Genomic DNA, 20,514 nt, shown 5'->3' on the forward strand with positions numbered 1-20,514 from the left:
TATCTTTCCCTGAAACAGTTCGAATATGTGGTCTCCAAACTGTCCACCCTCAGGATGAACTTCACTCCGGCTGCACTCTTCAAGCTGATCACAGCAAGGAATTAGGAAAATCTGTATATAGGAAAGAAAGAGGCGCACATGTGTGTATCGATATCGGCAAGGTGTGCACAAACTGCTGATGTTCTTTGCACAGGGTACTCACAATACGTCTAAGCACACCAGTGTGCTTGTGGAAGCAGGCTGGTAATCAGAGCTGACCAGCTGGCTCACTCCGGTGTTGCAACTCCTCGATATAGCAAAGTTCTGGTAGTGGCTTGCTTGAAAATTAAACTTTCTGGAGGCAGGTTCCGTGATGTAACATATACTTTTATTTGTAGGTGTCACACATACACCTCAAGATATCCAGATTTAAAAACAAGCAAGGTTAAAAACAGTATGTACAGATTGCTACGCGTTTCTCGGCTCTCCTGGCCGTTTCATCAGGCATACTAAACAAATTTAAAAACCGGCTTTTTATTGCCGCCACTACCAAACATTTCTGACAAACACACCTCTAATCAGGGTGTGTGCTTAATTGGCCTATAGTATTAGCGTATTTTAACAACAAAGTATACACCCCCTTATTGCCACATATGTTTTATACATCAAAAGAGCAAGATCGCTGTTAGGACCAATAGCGCTCATCGTGGGTGTGCCTCCTACGGTGTTGATAGTTACACTAATCTATTTCAAGGTGCCGTGTGTGAGAGAGACTGGCTCCTAGAGTTTCCACAATACTAATGTGTTGTAAAATACTAAATCTAAGATTTATATCCCCCCTCCCCACTCTATTTTTATATAATACCATTAGGTTAACACTCATAAGTATGGTGACACATGAATAGAAATTCACATATTACACTACTAGTTTGTATCAGTACATATACTGTAATAGCTACATAATTTCAGTATAAACGTACACATAATTACTAGTTTGCAATAATTTTAGCACATATAATTTTGAATACACAATAGCCTTTTAACTTTATAATCATATTATGATGAGAGATACAGAATATATCACTAACAGAAGGGTTAAGGAATCACTTTATATTACTATTTTTATTCAAGTAGTTATTTATTTTATAGACATAATACACTAGGAATAGGACTCTATTTGGTCTTATTATTACTATTACAATTTTTTCATATATATTTTTGCTGTCATTATTATATAATTGTTATTTGCATTGTATGAGGAGTTCATTTAGGCATAAATATTGTGAGCAAGGAATCGTGAATAACATCAACTTGTATTTCTAAATACATTAGTATTTTACAACACATTAGTATTGTGGAAACTCTAGGAGCCAGTCTTTCTCACACACGGCACCTTGAAATAGATTAGTGTAACTATCAACACCGTAGGAGGCACACCCACAGACCCATCAGATGAGCGCTATTGGTCCTAACAGCGATCTTGCTCTTTTGATGTATAAAACATATGTGGCAATAAGGGTGTGTATACTTTGTTGTTAAAATACGCTAATACTATAGGCCAATTAAGCACACATTAGAGGTGTGTTTGTCAGAAATGTTTGGTAGTGGCGGCAATAAAAAGCCGGTTTTTAAATTTGTTTAGTATGCCTGATGAAACGGCCAGGAGAGCCGAGAAACGCGTAGCAATCTGTACATACTGTTTTTAACCTTGCTTGTTTTTAGATCTAGATATCTTGAGGTGTATGTGTGACACCTACAAATAAAAGTATATGTTACATCACGGAACCTGCCTCCAGAAAGTTTAATTTTCAAGCAAGCCACTACCAGAACTTTGCTATATTGAGGAGTTGCAACACCGGAGTGAGCCAGCTGGTCAGCTCTGATTACCAGCATGATTCCGCAGGCACACTGGTGTGCTTAGACGTATTGTGAGTACCCTGTGCAAAGAACATCAGCAGTTTGTGCACACCTTGCCGATATCGATACACACATGTGCGCCTCTTTCTTTCCTATATACAGATTTTCCTATGTTTCGTATATGTTGCTATTACTGACCTGATCTGCAAGTACAAAAACCATTGTAACTTTTCCGGTTCGATTTGCTGCTTAATTTGGTTGAACCCGAGCATTTTGTTGCATAAAATCGGCCACCCTATACAGACCCTTGTTCACCCATTTATCTACCAACTTTCTCAAATCCTTAGGCAGCAATAACCTGAGAGGAATTAATAAAGATTCTGTACTACATAGCCGTAGCCTTTTCGCAATTTTATTCCATAGTCGAACTGCTTCTGATGTTATTGGTGACCTATATGCCCCCGATTTTATGAGTGCACCAGGATCCCATATTATGTCTGCCGCTCTAGAGCTGCCCGCTATCTCCGCCTCTACTTGTGGCCAAACCACTCCAATGTCCTGTTTACTCAAGACAACCGTCTGTGCCAATTGAGATGCCTGAAAATATTCTACAAGATTTGGAACCCCGACTCCCCCAACTTGCCTGTGTGTTTTTAACAACTGCGAAGCTATCCTAGTTCCCCCGTTTCCTCTTAAAATTTTTTAAAAGATCAGCCTGTAAAGCTTCTAATTCTGGAAGGGGTATGTCCAACAGTATGGCTCTAAATTGGTACATTAATCTTGGGAGGATATTCATCTTAATAGACATTAGCCTTCCATACCATGAAAAATTGTTTTTCTTCCTCAAGTCATTTCTAATAGCATTGTAAATAGGGATATAATTTAATCTATACAGATCCGACAATTTATCTCCTATCTTAATTCCTAAATATGTAATATGACTTTTTACTCATGAGAATGCAAAGTTCAGATCAATTGCTTTCTTAGTATGCTGGGGTAAATTGACCGCAAGCGCCTCACACTTATCAGAATTTATCTTATATCCTGAAATCTCTGCGTATTCTCCCAGGACCTTTTACAGGTGTGGCAAAGAGCTCATTGGCTTGGTGAGTGTTAGCAACACATCATCAGCAAATAACATCAATTTGTATTCAGAAGATGCCAATTGAACTCCCGAAATTTCTCTTAAGTTCCTAATGTATGCAGCCAAAGGTTCTATACAGATCGCGAACAACAACGGCGACAACGGGCACCCCTGTCTTGTCCCATTCAGAATGTTGATTTGCCTTGACAAATAACCCGCCGCTCCCACCATCGCCGTCGGCCCCGAGTAAATGCTACTGAGCGCCTGAATAAAGGCTCCTCTAAATCCCATGGCTGACAATACTCTAAACATAAATTTCCAGTCTATCCTGTCGAAAGCTTTTTCGGCGTCAAGCGACAGGAATAGAGCTGGTGTCCCCTTCGCATTCAGATAATCTAATAAAGTAAGAGTTCTTCTCACGTTGTCTGGGGCTTCTCTGTCCTGAACAAATCCCACCTGATCTTGATGGATCAGTGAGGGTAAAAAATGTTTTCAATCTATTTGCTATAATTTTAGCAAATATTTTTATGTCATGGTTGATCAGGGATATTGGCCTATAATTTTGACATAATTTAGCATTTTTCCCTCCTTTCGGTATTACTATAATCTTTGCCTGAAGCATTTCTTTAGGTAGCTCTCGTCCCTCCATTATCCCGTTACAAAAATTTACTAGATGGGGAAGCAGTTCTTTTTAAAAAAGTTTATAGTATTCTCCTGTCAGACCATCGGGCCTGCCGCTTTACCGGCTTTCAGGTCCTTAATTACACTCAGCACTTCCGAGGTTGTTATCTTTGAGTTGAGACTCTCTAGATCTCTCTCTTCAATAGTTCTCAGATTCGCCATGTCTAGAAATTTAGATATCTGAGTGTCAGTGTTCCCCGCTGTCACTTTATTCCCGTCATATAGCTGTTCATAATACTGGGCAAAATTATCTGCGATTTCCTGTGGGTTTGAAGTGACCTCCCCCTTTTGTGTAACTAACTTGGGTATAGAAAAGAATTTATTTTTCTCCTTCAACTTATGTGCCAAATATCTATCTGGTTTGTTCGCGTACACAAAGTAATGGGCCTTGAGTCTTAAAGCTGCTCTCACGGAAGCATCATTCAGTAGCTTAGCTAGTTCCCCTCTTTTACTGACCAATGTCTTATATGTTTTCTCAGATAATGTACGCTGGTGCTCCCTTTCTAATAGCTCAACCTCTCCTTGTAATGTATTGACCAGTGAGGATACCTTTTTATTCTTCATCGAGTTTTCCTTTATAAGGAGTCCTCGCAAAACAGACTTATGAGCGGCCCATGCCACTAGTGGGTTCTCAACCGAGCCTACATTTATGTCCCAGTATTCCCTTAATGCCTTTTGTATTCTACCATAAATTTCGGGATTTTTCAATAAAGTTGGATTATATGACCACGACTGATGTCTTGAGAAGTTTATGAGTCCCGAGAATTCTAGATATATAAGTGAATGATCAGACCAAACACATGTTTGAATACCCGTTGTCACTAGATTAGGTGTCAGTATTTGACTTGCATAACTATATTCAAGCGTCGTGTAGGTCTTGTGTGCCGGTGAATAGTAAGTGTAATCATGTTCTGGTTTGCCTACCACTTCCCACTAGTCCATGTTCCTCTAGTGAGTGTCTAATTGCCTTGATGATACTGTTATGTCTGTGTTGCTTGCTTGTTATTTTAAGAGAGTCTGGCCCCCCATAAGAGGACATATTAACATTAAAGTCACCAGCTAAAAGTAATCTAGTCTGTGACCATTGTGTAAGCAATGAGGATATCTTAGAGAACAGATTTTGTGTTTCATTGGGCGCGTATATATTACACAGGGTAACCACAGTGCCTTGAAATGAGCCCTGAACTATAATAAAGCGTCCCTCGTTATCCCTAATTACCTTGTCTGTCACAAAGTCAAGAGATCTGTGAGTTAATATGGAAACCCCTCTCTTTTTGGAGTCAGCTGTAGAATGATAGTGTATCGGGTAGTGGTGTGACCAAAATTTTGGGATACCTGACTTTACAAAATGTGTCTCCTGTAAAAAAATTATTTTGGCCCCTGTTTTCAGATATTGTGTCATAGCAGTTTTTCTCTTAACGTCTGTGTTCAACCCCCTTGCATTATGAGAGAGTAATATGAAATTATTTGCCATCATTATTTAACTCCTCCATCTCCCCTTGTTCTACTACTTCTTCTTTGAATAAGAACTTGACTATGTACATTAAGCTTTGTATCTCGCCACCTCTTGGTATCTTGTTTGACCACCTCTTTACCCCTCTCTTCTTACCTCTAAACTTATTGTTACCTGGCACCACCTGGAAGAAACCCTTTAATAACAAAAATAAACATAACAAATAAACCATAACTTTTCCATTTCTAATTAAACAAATCATCATTCTAACCAAAATGAGTTATTCTACTTTGTCTTATGTTCTACATATTATTGAAGGCAAGCATAATTATTCAGCTGCAGCTTCTTCAGTTTTTACCATATGTCTTGCATAGGAAAGTTCTTAACCTTTAATAATTTTTAAGTTGGCAATACATTACAGTTCATGTGGGACTTGAAAATGAGACTAGTTAGCTCCCACTGTATCCTTAGAGTCTTTGTAGCGACATTTTTCAAACTTAAACCATGTCTCTTTCGTTAAAGTCAGTTTGCTAATGCAGCAACTTGGCATTAAAATATAAACTCAACTCAATAACACAAACAAAAACTTAATTACAATATCACTATATACTCACTCGAGATTTTTTAAAGGGACAGTAAACACCAGAATTTTTGTTATTTAAAAAGATAGATAATCCCTTTATTACCCATTCCCCAATTTTGCATAACCAACACAGTTTTAATAATATACTTTTGACCTCTGTGATTACCTTGTATCTAAGTCTCTGCAGACTGCCCCCTTATTTCAGTTCTTTTGACAGACTTGCATTTTTAGCCAATCAGTGTTTGCTCTTAGGAGCTTTACGTGCCAGAGCTCAATGTTATCTATATGAAACACATGAACTAACGCCCTCTAGTGGTGAAAAACTGTCAAAATGCTTTCCGATTAGAGGCAGACTTCAAGGTCTAAGAAATTAGCATATGAGCCTCCTATGTTTAGCTTTCAACTAAGAATACCAAGAGAACAAAGCAAAACTGGTAATAAAAGTAAATTGGAAAGTTGTTTAAAATTACATGCTCTATTTAAATCATGGAAGATTTTTTTGTGACTTTACTGTCCCTTTAAGGGTGTTTGTTGCATTACATTGCTTTGCCATATGCTATAATGGTGCTGTCTGATTCTCCCCCTAAATCTACCCAGGAAACGGAGTCTCCTGCATACCTTTCTACCCTTATTAGGTGCTTATTGAAAAAAGCTGAAGTGCCTTCTCCAGCTCATTTATGTGGCTCATGTTTGATTTGTTAATGCAATCAGACCAATCTAATGATGTTTTTGGGTATTAATACTGACATGCCCAGAGGCAGAAATGTTTTTCACTTTCTGTAATGAGATTTTTTAAGTGAAAAAACTAAATTTATGCTCAATGACTGATTCGGAAAATTTAGCTAAAATCAAACGTTCAATCTCCAAGCAAGGAATAGGCCTTGAAGCAGAAGGTCCTTCCTCAGAGGTAGTCTCCATGGAGGCAGAGACGGCATCTCTACTAGATCTGCATACCAGATCATGTGAGGCCACGCAGGAGCTATTAGAATCACTGATGCTTTCTCCTGCTTGATCCGAGCGTTGACTCGCAGAAGGAGAGCAAACGGAGGAAAGAGATATGCCAACCTGAAGTTCCAAGGAACTGCCAGAGCATCTGTCAAAAAAACTTGAGGATCTCTCGACCTCGAGCCATACTTTGGGAGCTTGGTATTCTGACGAGACGCCATCAGATCCAATTCTGGTAATCCCCATTTGGTTGTTAACTTGGAGAACACTTCCGGATGGAGCTCCCACTCCCTGGGATGAAAAGTCTGCTCAGGAAGTCCGCTTCCCAATTTTCCACTCCTGGAATGTGCATGGCAGATAGTAATTGTGAGCCTCCGCCCACTGGATGATCCGTGCCACCACCTTCATGACTAAGGAACTCAGAGTTCCTCCTTGATGGTTGATGTAGCCCACTGAGGTTATGTTGTCTGTCTGGAACCTGATGGACCGGGCTAGGACAAGCTGAGGCCAAGCCATCAAGGCATTAAAGATCACTCTCAACTACAGAATGTTTATGGGGAGAGCAGATTCCTCCTGAGACCAAAGTCCCTGAGCCTTCAATGAGTCCCAGACTGCTCCCCAAACCAGCAAGCTGGCATCTGTGTTCACAATTACCCAGGAGGGTCTCTGGAAACACGTCCCCTGGGACAGATGTTCTTGGGACAGCCACCACAGTAGGGAGTCCCTTGTAGATTGATCCAGAACTATTCTCTGAGATAGAGATGTATAATCCCTGTTCCACTAAGCGAGCATGCATAGCTGCAGAGGTCTCAAATGGAACCCGAGCAAACGGGACTATGTCCATGGAAGCCACCATCAACGTGATCAGCTCCATGCATTGGGCCACTGATGGTTGGGCCACCTACTGGACAGGCAAGCTGACAGAATCTTGGCTCTTTTAACCTCCGTCAGAAATATTTTCATTGATAGAGAATCTATAATGGTTCCTCAGAAGATCACTCTTGTAGCCGGAACAAGAGAACTTTTCACCAGATTGACCTTCCGTGGGAACGAAGAAACGCCAACAAAATGAGATTTTGCTAGTTGCAAAGATGACGCCTGAACCAGAATGTCGTCCAGATAAGGTGCCACTGCAATTCCCCGGGCCTGGTTTACTGCCAGTAGAGCTCCCAGAACCTTTGAGAAGATTCTGGGAGCTGTGGCAAGGCCAAATGGAAGTGCTACAAATTTAAAGTGTTTGTCTAGATAGACAAACCTCAGATATTTGTGATGGTCCTTGTGAATGGGCACGTGCAGGTACGCATCCTTCAGGTCTATGGTCGTCATGAATTGACCCTCTTGAATCAGAGGCAGAATGGAGCGGCTAGTCTCCATCTTGAAGGATGAACTCAGAGGAATTTGTTTAGTAACTTTAGATCTAGAATGGGTCTGAAAGTTCCCTCCTTTTTTTTTTTTTTTTTTTTTGGGAACCACAAACAGGTTTGAGTAAAACCCGAGACCCTGTTCCTGACTTGGAACAGGAACTATCACTCCCAAGAGAGAAAGGTCCTGTACACATTTCAAGAATGCCTCTTTTTATCTGGTCTACAGATAATCTTGAGAGGTGGGAGGAAAAGTCTTGAACTCTAACTTGTACCCCTGGGACACTATATCCACTGCCCGGGGTTTGGAACATCTTGCTCCCAAGCTTGGCGAGAACTGAGAGAGTCTGCCCTCCACTTGATCCTATCGGGGGCAACACCTTCATGCTGAGTTGGATTCAGCAGAGGGCTTCTTGGATTTCTTCCCCTTATTCCAGGACCGACCAGGCTTCCGGGGAGGCTTGGATTGTTCTTGCTTGATAGAGGCAGGAAAAGACTTGCGAAAGGAACGAAAAATGGTCTGACATCCCTTTTTAATTTATTATTTTTGTCTTGAGGTAGAAAATATCCTTTACCACCCATGATATTGGAGATAATTTCTGCCAATACTGGTCCGAACAGGGTCTTTCCTTTGTAGGGTATATGTAAGACTTAAGCCATAGCGCTCTATGCACTAAAATTGCAAAACCTAAAATGTTGGCTCTCAACTTAATGACCTGTAAGCGTCAGTTATAAAAGAGTTGGCTAACTTGAGAGCCTTAATCCTATCCTGAATCTCCTCCAAGGGAGTCTCAGCTTGTAAGGACTCGGTCAAAGCGTCAAACCAGTAGGCTGCCGCACTGGTTACAGTAGCAATGCACACCGCTGGTTGCCATTGTAACCCCTGATGAGTATATATTTTCTTTAAAAAGGCCTCCAATTTTTTATCCATAGGATCCTTAAACGAGCAACTATCCTCAATAGGGATAATAGTTCTCTTATCTAAAGTGGAAATCTCCCCTTCCACCTTAGGAACCGACTGCCACGACTCCTTGAAAGAGTCAGCTACCGGGAACATTTTCCTAAAGATAGGGGAGGGGGAGAAGGGAATTCCTGGTCTCTCCCATTCCCGGGTAATAATCTCCGTGACACGGTCTGGTACTGGAAACACCTTTCCAGGTGAGGGGACATCAAAGTATCCAATTTTCTAGACTTTTTTAGGGTTGACAACGATAGGTGTATCCGAGTCGTCCAAGGTAGCTAAGAACTTCTTTAACAAGAGGTGCTCAAGCTTGAATTTGAAGGAAACCACTTCAGCATCAGATGAAGGAATTACACTATCTGAATCTGAGATTTCACCCTCAGAGGTTACCGAAGTATCCTCCTACAATGGATTTATGCGAAAGAGGAGTCCGGTCAGCCTGGATCTGATACCTTATCTGATTCTATAACTTTCCTCTTACACTTCCCCTGCAGCATGGGGATGGCTGCTAGCATTTCAGATACCACCGAGGATACCCGGGCCTTTAAAAACACTCCATCTGGAGATTGTGAGGAGCCGCAGGGTACTGCATGTGACGTTGCTGCAGATTGGGCCATATTAGAGAGAGGCTGCGGTAACACCTGGACAGCATCATCCTGAGGGAATGGTGGCTCAAAATCAAAAAGCTTGTCTTTCAATAAGAGTTCTATCTATACAAGAACTGCAAAAAGGCAAAGGGGGTTCTACTTTGACATCCAAACAGAGTTTGCATAAACTATCAGGCCTAGACTCCCAAGTCCATTTTGCACTAGAAATTATTATTCCACAATTTTCCTTGTCTAATTTCTGAATAATGATACTTACTGTCTCTTTAAAAAATAAACGACCACCAACAATGCACTCAAAAACCCCTGAGAATTTTTTTTTTAAGAAAAGGGGTTCTACTTTTTAACACACAAACTTTTAATCACCTCCCCATCACCTCTACACCTCAGCGCTATGCTGAGGTGCCTTCCTTCTCCTTCCGGCACGGATTGACAAGTTGAGTCTTCGATCCGCAACAGAAACAAGAGCGACAGAGGAGGGATTACAGAACAAGTCAGTGTGACTGATTTTACTGAAAAAAAAAGGCGCCAAGGGAAACGGCGCACTTCTGAGCCACCACAACAAAAGAAAATAAAGATTAGCCCTTCTGTTGATCCCTTACTCTACCGCCACACAGTACCCTGCTCCTGCCAGAAAAAAACCCTGATTCTCAGGATTAAGCCCAATGAGCGCAGATACGTGTTGGAGTGCCATAATGTGTAAAATAAAAATGGCACTTACCTGCATTCCTGACTGCCCGGCAGGAGGACAGTTTCCTGGTATGAGAGGAAGTCACTCCTCACAGAGACCTAGGATAAAAGAAATGAACAGAGTAAGCCTACTCTGGCATTCTGAGAAAGGGCAGCAATCTGTTAGGAACTTGTGGGGTGGGCCTCACTGCGTTTTCCTAACTGCTTTAAAGCTACCACAGCCCTGCTGAAGAGACTAACGTGGAGTACCCAGATTGTGATGGAAGATCAGAGCAATCCTGCCCTGGCTTCAAGTAAAAAAAATCTTGATAGAAGAATCTTATACAGACACCTATTACTTCATCTCCTCCTTGCACTGAAGGCAAAGAGAATGACTGAGTGTTGTGGGAAGGAAAGTGATACTTAACAGCTTTGCTGTGGTGCTCTGTTCCTCCTATTGCTGGCCAGGAGTGATATTCCCAACAGTAATTGATGATCCGTGGACTCACCGTGTCTTAAGAAAGAAATTTTTTGCAGATCATTATTTTTTTTTATTTATTTTTTTAAACCAATTTTTATTGAAGTCATAAACAAGTGTAACATAAAAGATACGTCCCGAAACAATGACAGATAAGAGGTATACATTGCTATTACAGAGATATTGCCAAGTCTACTAATACAGGTTGTGTCTACCTACAACACCTTTGTAAACTTAAATAGTATGCATAGGCAATTATTATCAAGGTGATGAGGCCATATTTGGCTGGAGAAATGGAGGAGCAATGAGGTCAACTAGGTAAAGTAAACATGTGGAAGAGACATTTTGAACCCATTTATCTGAGGTGTTAGCAAAGGATTTGGACTATCTAAAGTGAGACTTCAGTTTTATAGTATAATATTCAGTAAATGTACCCCACATTGCTAAAAAAAAAATGTATATTCGGGTCTATCTAGTCAAGTAGTATTGGAATGCAGGGGGTTGTCCATTGTCTTGGCCACTTCTGGACCATAGCAGTAGGGGGAAGGGAAGAGAGTTCAGCGGGCAAGAGCCGCTCCTATTGGAAGGAAGGCGGAGGAAGAGGGGGGGCGGAACCTCGTAGAATGAGAGGGAAATGTGGTATGTATAGTTTGAGGATAGGTGGCTGTAGTGGGGAAGAGACCCCATCTGTTATTTAACCTGGTTCCATACCAGATGTAGTCAGTGTCAAAACCTCAATCTAAGCAGAGGTATTGTGAATGATTGTAGAGTAAGAGAGGCTGGGTCCTCTGCAGATCATTTTGAAATGTTAAATTAAGCAGTTACAGTAAAGCACCGGATTAAGTGGAGGATAAAGCATTTTCTTAAAGTTTTATAAAAAAAAATGTGTGAGTTTTTATAATGTCTTGAGTCAGTCAACAATAATAAATTCAGTGCTGCTTTGCAGCGATGCTCCATTTTTCACTGTTCTCTTCAAACAGCACTTTGTTCTGGATGCACTTTGTTAAGGAAAACTTACACAGTGCAGTTTGAAGATCACAGCCTGGTGTAGAGCAGCACTGCAAAGCAAAGGAGCCAACAGTTCCTGCATGTGTTCCATTCTTTCTGCATACAGTACATGCTGCATTTTCTGCAATGACATCTCAGATCACAGCATGTTCTGCCTTGGGGCTGACATGGTGTCACCTACAGTGAGAAACTTTATCAAGGCTGCAGTTTCTGAGGCGCTGGCTGCTCTCTCGCCTTCAAACAAGCATAAATGGGCAGTTCAGATTTTACCTTTAACAAGTGCTATGTTCCCTGAGACCAGGAATACTGTTTTGTCTTCAGATGGTGAAGTTTTCTCTGGGGATGAGGACTGATCAACTGATTTTTAACCTGATATTTCCTCTTTTTTGTTTTAAAGTTGAACATGTTCGTTCTCTTTCTTTTTAATGGAGGCCTTAATTACTATAGGCGTTAAAGATCCTAAAGTTTCTGATGATAAGCCTTGTAATCGTTTAAATTCAGTTTTCAAGACTGTTGTTAATCTGCTTGAGGTTTTTCCTATTCCTGATGCAGTGTCTGACTTTATTTCTAGGGAATGGTCTAAACTAGGTAATTTATTTGCTTCTTCAGCGAGGCTTAAAAAGTTATATCCTTTACCTGCTGCTAATACAGATTTGTTGGAAACCGTTCCCCAGGTGAATGGGGCCATTTCCACTCTGGCTAAATGTACTTCTTTTAAAGACCCTTTAGTCACAAATGTATTCTTTTCATAGAAGGGCCTTTTTACATGCAGGTTATATTCTCAAGCCAGCTATTTCTATGACTGATATAGCTGCTGCTTCTACTTTCTGGTTGTCTACTTTTTCAGAGTAGTATTCTGATGATTCTGCTAGTGCAAAGTTTTTTGAGTTTACTCAAGAGTGCCAATTCTTTTATTTGTGATTGTAACGCTTGTGGGATACTCCTCTATCGGACCAAACTTGGCCAGTAGTCTTGTTATCCTGGCGTCGAGCTGGAATGATGGGGAATATCCCAGAGCAGAGAAAGTTAGTAAGATGAGGAAGGCAGCACTCACCACAGACAGGACAGTCCCCAGGATGAACCACTAGAATGGTCAGGCAGACAGGGTCTGGCAACAGTAAAGCAGTCCAGGGATAAACCACTAGAATGGCCAGGCAGGCAGGGTTTGGCAACAATAAAGCAGTCCAACAGTTTAAGGGTTAAGGCAGGTAGAGTAGTCAGACAGGCAGATTCGCGCCACTGAGCTCCTACCGGCATCAGGAGCGTGCGGCGATGACGTCAATGCCGCACGCATCCAGAGCCGACACTGCCCCTGGCAACGAGCAAGGAAGGAGACGCCGCACCCCTATCAATGGCTAGAGTGGCGTGACAGTGATGCCGAATTTGATATTATGAAGATTAATGTCAAAAGCATGTCTTTGGCAGTCCTTGCTAGGAGAGCCTTTTGGCTTAAATCCTGGTCTGCTGATATGGTGTCTAAATCGAGACTATTATCTTTCATTTCAGGGAAATAAATCATTTGGTTCTGATTTTAGATTCTGTTATATCAACTGTTATTGGAGGTAAATGGGCTTTTCTTCCTCAGGACAGAAAGTCTAGAGGGAAATCCAAAGCTTCTAATAGTTTTTGTTCATTTAGTCAGGCACCTCTGGTTCAGTCTAATGCTAACTGGAACAAGTCAAAGCATGGTAAATAATGCAACCCCCATGCAGAAGCTTTGGTAGGTGGTAGATTAAGCCTTTTTCAGGGTTCTGAATATAGGTTCTTAGGAATATTGAATGTTTTAGAACAAGGCCTTCCAGAGGAAGGTTTTTTTTCTGTCCAATGTTCCAAGGAATCCTGTAAAAGCTCAAGCTTTTTACCAGTCTGTCTCAGATCTGGAAGATATGGGGTGATTGTTCCAGTTCCTTTGCAGGAACAGGGGATGGGATTTTATTAAAATCTCTTCATTGTTTCAAAGAAGGAAGGTACTTACAAACCTGTTCAAGGCCTTAAGATCTAAAACTGGTCTGTAAAGGTTCCATCTTTCTATTCTGCCTTTTTGTTCAGCAAGGTAAGTTTATGTCCACAGTATATTTAAAGGATGCTCACCTTCATATTCTTATTCACAGAGATAATTTACAGTTTCTGAGGCTTGACTTTCTGGACAGACATTTTCAGTTTGTTCGTCTGGCTACAGCTCCAAGAATATTCACAAATGTTCTGGGTGCCCTTTTGTCTGTTATCAGGTCTCAGGGTTTTGCAGTGTTTCCATACCTGGACGACATCTTGGTTCAAGCTCCATCTTTTCCTTTTGCAGAATCTCACACCAACTAACTCTTTGTTTCTTCAACAGCATGGTTGGAGGATCAATTTTCCAAAACGTTCTTTGGTTCCTCAGACAAAGGTAACTTTTTGGGGTTTTCAAATTGATTCAGTCTTCATAAGTCTTTCTCTAACAGAGCAGAGTAGGTTAAAATTGGTGTCAGCTTGTCTGAACCTTTGGACTCTCTAGTTTCCTTCTGTGGCTCTGTGTATGAAAGTCCTAGGTCTCATAATTGCAGCTTCAGATGCAATTCCATTTGCCCGTTTTTACATGAGGGCTCTTCAGCTTTGTATGATGTGTCAATGGTGCAAAGGTTATCCTCCGTGGTCTCAAAGAATATTTTTGGATCCCAGTACATGTCAGTCCCTAACTTGATGGCTGGATCATCTGTTTATTATTCAAGGTGCTTCTTTTGCTCATCCTACCTGGACTGTGACCGCTGGCTATCAAAAAAGGAATCCCCATTCAAAGACCAGCGACGTAGTTAAAGGGTTAAGAATGAGGCTTTAGTTGATTAGATTTGAAAGACAGCTACTTGGTCTTCTTTGCATACTTTTTACTACATTCTACCATTTTGATGTTTTTGCTTCTTCTGAAGCAGCTGTCTCCGTTAAATATTTTGCCTGTTTGATTTATTTTAAGGAAAAGAAGTCACCCGCCAAGGATCCAAGTTTATATTTATAAAACTTAACTTTTATTATTGTTGGTATCCAACATAAAAGGGTTCAGGAACAACCAAGGGGAACAATCGCAGGAAAAGTAGTGTAAGCAACTAGCCTGACCGTAATCATAGCCTATTGGTTACCTGTCACCTGTGTTTCTTTAAAAAGAGTAAAAAAAAACAATGCTTATTGGCTAATATAGAGTACACTCCTCTCTCACTCTAAGTACCAACCTTCACTTATGTTAAAGAAATTGAAAAAGCTAACTGTATAGAATCGATATTGATTCAGTGAAAGAAATAGATGTATATAATGAAGAGTACATATCAACAAGGGTGTGTTATTTATATATATATATATATATATATATATATATATATATATATATATATATATATATATATATATATATATATATATCTCACAGCGCTGGCCCTCGGTTTACAACGGTTCAATTTGCACCGTTTCAGAATAACAACCTTTTTTTCCAGTCATGTGACTGCTATTGAAAAGCATTGAGAAGCAGTGCATTTATTAAAATAGGCAGTAGGTAGAGCTGTCCGCTTGTGTTGTAGCAAAAATATGCAAGCCAAGCAAGCTGAAAATGATCAGTTTTTACCAGACCTGAGCTATCGAGCAGATTTCAAAGGAACAAGATCTTCCTGTCTATACATCAGTCCAGATTGGAATGCATAGAAAGAACTGTTTGCAGAAAAATGCAAGTAAAGTCTGTGTTGTGTGATTCTTTTATTAGGTTTATAATGCTGTTTATCAAATGTTTTTGTTTAACTTAGTTTAATTATATATTCTGTGTTGTGTAATTTTTTTTAGGTTTATAATGCTGTTCAGCATTTAAAGTCTTCATTTCAAAGCTTTAAAAATAATGTATTAGGTGTTACTCATGACAATTTTGAGAGGGGCCTGGAACCTAACTCCCTCACTTCCCATTGACTTACATTATAAACTGGGTTTCAATTTACAACGGTTTCGATTTACAACCATTCCTTCTGGAACCTAACCCCGGCGTAAACTGAGGGCTATCTGTATATATCTATATCTAGCAGTGAGCATGGGCACGAAACGCGTCTGCGTGGAGATTAGCTCTAACACCTGATTGTTGTCGCTGCTGACTCTTACTTTTGGATGTATGTTTTGACATCCATTTTAACGAATATATTTTGACCTTTTTTTTTTAATGAGCCGTGCCTGGAGTTTCCTGTTGCCTTCACCCCTTCCGAGGGTGTTCCGTCTTTCCTGTGAGCTGTGCGCTTATCTTTGATGTGTGATATGTGTATGTATGTATATATTCTATGTGTGTGTGTATATATGTACATACATACATACATACATACATGAGAGGGATGGAAAATACACTTCATTTCCAATAGTTAATAAGGTCGTAATCAGATTTGAAACCTTGGGGGGAAATGTGTTTTTAATTTAAACACCCAAAACATCTCACGCTTGTTCAGTAATTTCACAACCTGTATGAAAGAGAATAATTAATGCTTACCTGATTAAATTTATTTATTTTGTGATGGTGAGAGTCCACAAGACCCCACCCTTATGTTTTTTTTTTGTTTTTTTTTGCACATCTTTTTCCCTGCTCCTTTTTGGCTCTTTTTCGTTTTTGTTACCTCGCTTTGCTTGGCTATACGTTAGACTGAGGTATGTGGGATGGGTTTTATAGAGCTCTTGGGGTTTGGGAATCTTTGCTAGTGGTAGAGAAGAGTAATTCCCAAGAGTAATTGATCGTGGACTCTCGCCACATGAAATAAATTAATTTACCAGGTAAGCATAAATTTGTTTTTCTTTCTCTTTTTTTTTCTTTCTTTTTTTTCTTTTTTTAATGTCTACTTTCTCTAGTGACATCTGTCACTGTACCTTCAGTAAAGTAGGTTGGTCCATTACTAATACGTAAGGGGAACAAATAAGCATATACTATGCTTTTACACAACTGTGGGCTGTTCAATTTAAAGTCTAATTCACTCTATCACATAACCTCAGAGTGTGTAGGTTAAATTTGAGGTATGCAGAGTGGACACCAAATAGATTATTTATTATTTCCTTTTTTAGTTATTTATTTTTAATTGTATTTCTTTTTTGACATTGGAATACATCCTGTTTTGAGATATATATATATATATATATATATATATATATATATATATATATATATATATATATATATATATATATATATATATATATATATATATATATATATATATATATATAATCTTTATTCAAGGTTGCTAAACAATTAGTAGTGTTGCTACCGATTCTATTGAGAAGTGTGTTGTAGCTTATGGGCAAACATTTTGCTCAGTATATTACATTCCTATGAACAGTGACTACTGGATCTTCTCATACTTTTTTTTTTTTTTTCTCTTCTCAATCGACTTTACCTTTTATATATGCTTAAAGGGACAGTGTACTGTAAAATTTTCTTCCCCTTAATGTGTTTCTAATTTTTTTACGAGCAGCAGAATAAAAAATGAGAACGGACTCCTTTAGGTTTATTTTGCATATGAAATAGGTAATTTTGTTCTTCAAAACCACAACCCATAAATATGGGCTGAGCTTACAGGGAAATCGGTCCTTATTTTATTACTTTATATACACACAAATGCTTCCCTGCATGTCAAAGCCCAATTCATACAACAATTTAAATTATCGTTTTATTACTTATCTCTCCTACACCCCACTAGATGTGTACTTTCTTCTGCTGGCTATGATTACATAGCTATCTATAGCCAATACTTAAAGGGACATGAAACCCTGAATTTTTATTTCATGATTCAGATAGAGGATACAATTTGAATCCACTATCCAATTTACTTCTATTAATGCCTTATTCTTTTGGTATCCTTTTATTGAAGGAGCAGCAGTGCACTACTGGGAGCTAGGTGAACACTTCGGTAGACCAGTGACAAGAGGCATATATGTGCAGCCCCAAATCAGCAGTCAGCTCCCAGCTCCTGAGCCTACCTAGGTATCTTTAATTTTTTTTCTATCAATACCAAGTGAACAATGCAAATTAGATAATAGAAGTAAATTGGAAAGTTGTTTAAAATTGTATGCTGTGTCTGAATCATGACAGAAAATGTTTGGGTTTCATGACAATTTCAGAAGAGGTGGGATATCACTGGCAAATAAAATTAGCAATTTGTTAATAATTTAATACACGCCAGCAGGTAAAATGGATCATTGGGAACACATTAAAAGGAAGAGAATTTTACAGTAAACTGTCTCTTTAAATAAAAATGTATGCTAAATATTTTCAATTAAATACAGAGTTTAGTTCTTGTTTTTTAGATTTATTTATTTTTTTAAATGGCAAAATGAACTAAAAAATGTAATAAAACTGGAACCCCTGGAAAGCAAATGTTCTTGATTTTGATAAATGCCAACACCACCTATTTTTATTTTTTGTATTATTATCCCGTGTGTTCCAGGCTGGGGCTAGCTCCATGTGGGCTTCTTGCTGTGGTCTGCTGAATGAAGTTATGGGTACAGGAGCTGTACGAGGGCAACAGACAGGTTTCGGAGGAGGAGCTGGTCCTTTTAGATTTACACCAAACACTGATTTCTCACCATATCCCTCCTCTTCCTCCGGCAACATTGTATGCAAAGCCTGTGGATTGGCTTTTTCAGTTTTCAGGAAAAAGGTACGATGATGTCCTAAAACACTGAATATCATATTAGAAAGGTTAAAATAAACTGTTTTAGGAAGACAGCAATGTATATTTTTGTTCAAATTTATGTTTGCTAAAGGATTTATCTTTTATTCAAATATATCTCTATGACATGCATTTATAGCTGTAGAACTGCAAATATAATTATCTGTCTAACTGATAAACTAGTTTATGTAGCTGAAAACTTCGCTTTTTGTTTTTCCTTCTATTAAATATAGAGAGCATTAAAATTAAAGTGTATGTGACAATCTTCTGTTTCTTTATTCCGGTCTAGCACGTGTGCTGTGATTGCAAGAAGGATTTTTGTTCAGTATGTTCCACACTCCAGGAGAACCTCAGACGTTGTAGCACCTGCCGTTTGTTACAAGAAACAGCTTTTCAGCGGCCTCGTTTAATGAAGCTGAAAGTAAAGGATCTAAGACAGTATCTTACCCTTAGAAATATCTCCACCGACCAATGCCGGGAAAAAGAAGATTTGGTGAACTTGGTACTGTGCCACTACGGTTCATGCCCAGAAGAAGAAATGGACACTAATATGGATAGCTCTACGAGATCACAGACTACTGGCTTCTTTACACCATTTTTCTCTACATCTCCTGTACCTTCACCATCTGTTTCCTCATCTCAGGGAGAACTATCAGAACGAAGTGGGAGTGCATCCATATCCCAGGTACTAGATGTACTGAGCAGAAGGATTATGTGCATGTTTGATGACAGCATTTAGAGGAAAAGCTACAATTTAGTAGTGGGGTATTAACCTGTCTGAAAGAAACATGCTGCAATGTAATGTAAGATGACTAAAGAAAGACTAACTAGAATAAAAGTTGTATGCTGCAACCTTGGCTTTAACCCCTTTGCTACCGGGAATTTCAGAGAAAAACATGCCCAAAATACCAGAGAACTTTTAGCAACTTAAACAGAAATAGAGCCTTTTTTATTTACTTATTTTTACAACCCAAGGTATTGATCTAGGCCCATTTTGGCGTATTTAATTCTATTGTACAATTTTTTTCAGTCATAACAGAAATGGTTGTTAAAGGGACATGAAACCCAAGTTTTTTTCTTTCATGATTTAGAAAGAGAATGCAATTTTAAACCACTTTCTCATTTACCTCTGTTATATAATTTGTCTCATTCTCTTGATATCCTTCGCTGAAAAGCATATCTAGATAGGCTCAGTAGCTGCTGATTGGTGGATGCACATAAATACCTTATGTGATTGGCTTACCCATGTGCATTGGTATTTCTTCAATAAAGGATTTCTAAATAATGAAGCAAATTAGATAATAGAAGTAAATTGGAATGTTGTTTAAAATTTTATTCTCTGTCTGAATCATGAATAAAAAAATTGGGGTTTAGTGTCCCTTTAAAGCTTCTCAAGGATCCGCTTTGTGTAGAAATAGCAGACATGCATGACTTTGCAATTGGTTTTTGGTAGTTAGAAGGCTGTTAATTGCAGCTGTGCCCCACACTTCTGAAATTCCTGGCAAGGGTTAATTAGTTATCTGATAAGGGTAATAGTAGTATAATGCAGGGATTACCCTCACCGATCACTCCCAAACAGCTCTTTTCCTCCCCTCCATCTGCCAGTATGTAGTTTTTTATGGATTTTTTCTTTTCTTTTTTTCTGCAGTGTAGTGAACCCTACTCAACCCTTTCACCTCCCTGATCCTTTCCAAACAACTCTCTTACCCTCCCCCTCCCAATAGTGACTGCTCTGGGCCAAACCACCCACCTTCCCTCCCACTGGCACCAACGGAGATAGTTATAGACAGTAACATAGACCTTATCACTTTCTGTAATGATCTGGCAATCTGCCTTCATATGGTAACGGAGCACCAATTACTTCATATGAAGCCAAATAATTTACCATCAGATAGTAAGATAATTAAAGATCTGATTTCTTTATGGCAAAATTATGTAAAATATGGAATTGTAACCCATTGGTCTCATTTCCTTCCTATTATGGGAAATCCGGAGGTTTGAGGTAGATTTACAAGCATATCCATTTCAGTATTGGAAGGAAAAGATCTGGTGTATTTACATCGACTTAACTAAAATCCTTTTGAAGGACTTAAAACAGAATTTAGCCTACATAATAATATTTTTTTGCATATTTGCAAGTAAGACGTGTGTGTCAAAATATAAAATGTCTTATGATTTAAAAGTTGAAAAGGTTACAGAA

At 39.2% G+C, this 20,514-nt stretch overlaps 1 protein-coding gene across 3 annotated transcripts in view; it reads left to right on the forward strand.

Moving 5' to 3' along the window:
- RNF34 (ring finger protein 34) overlaps positions 1-20,514 on the forward strand; it is a 102,259-nt gene that overhangs the window by 22,221 nt on the left and 59,524 nt on the right. For 2 of the 3 annotated variants that reach the window (XM_053701739.1, XM_053701741.1), the window contains exons 2-3: positions 18,090-18,302; positions 18,604-18,999. In XM_053701739.1, the coding sequence (XP_053557714.1) occupies positions 18,090-18,302; positions 18,604-18,999 (609 nt within the window). Of the gene's footprint in view, positions 1-17,508; positions 17,627-18,089; positions 18,303-18,603; positions 19,000-20,514 lie in introns of those variants that run through there. The other variant, XM_053701740.1, reaches the window with a different exon arrangement.

This window comes from Bombina bombina, chromosome 2, assembly GCF_027579735.1.
Source record: "Bombina bombina isolate aBomBom1 chromosome 2, aBomBom1.pri, whole genome shotgun sequence".
In the NCBI taxonomy this organism is placed as follows: domain Eukaryota; kingdom Metazoa; phylum Chordata; class Amphibia; order Anura; family Bombinatoridae; genus Bombina; species Bombina bombina.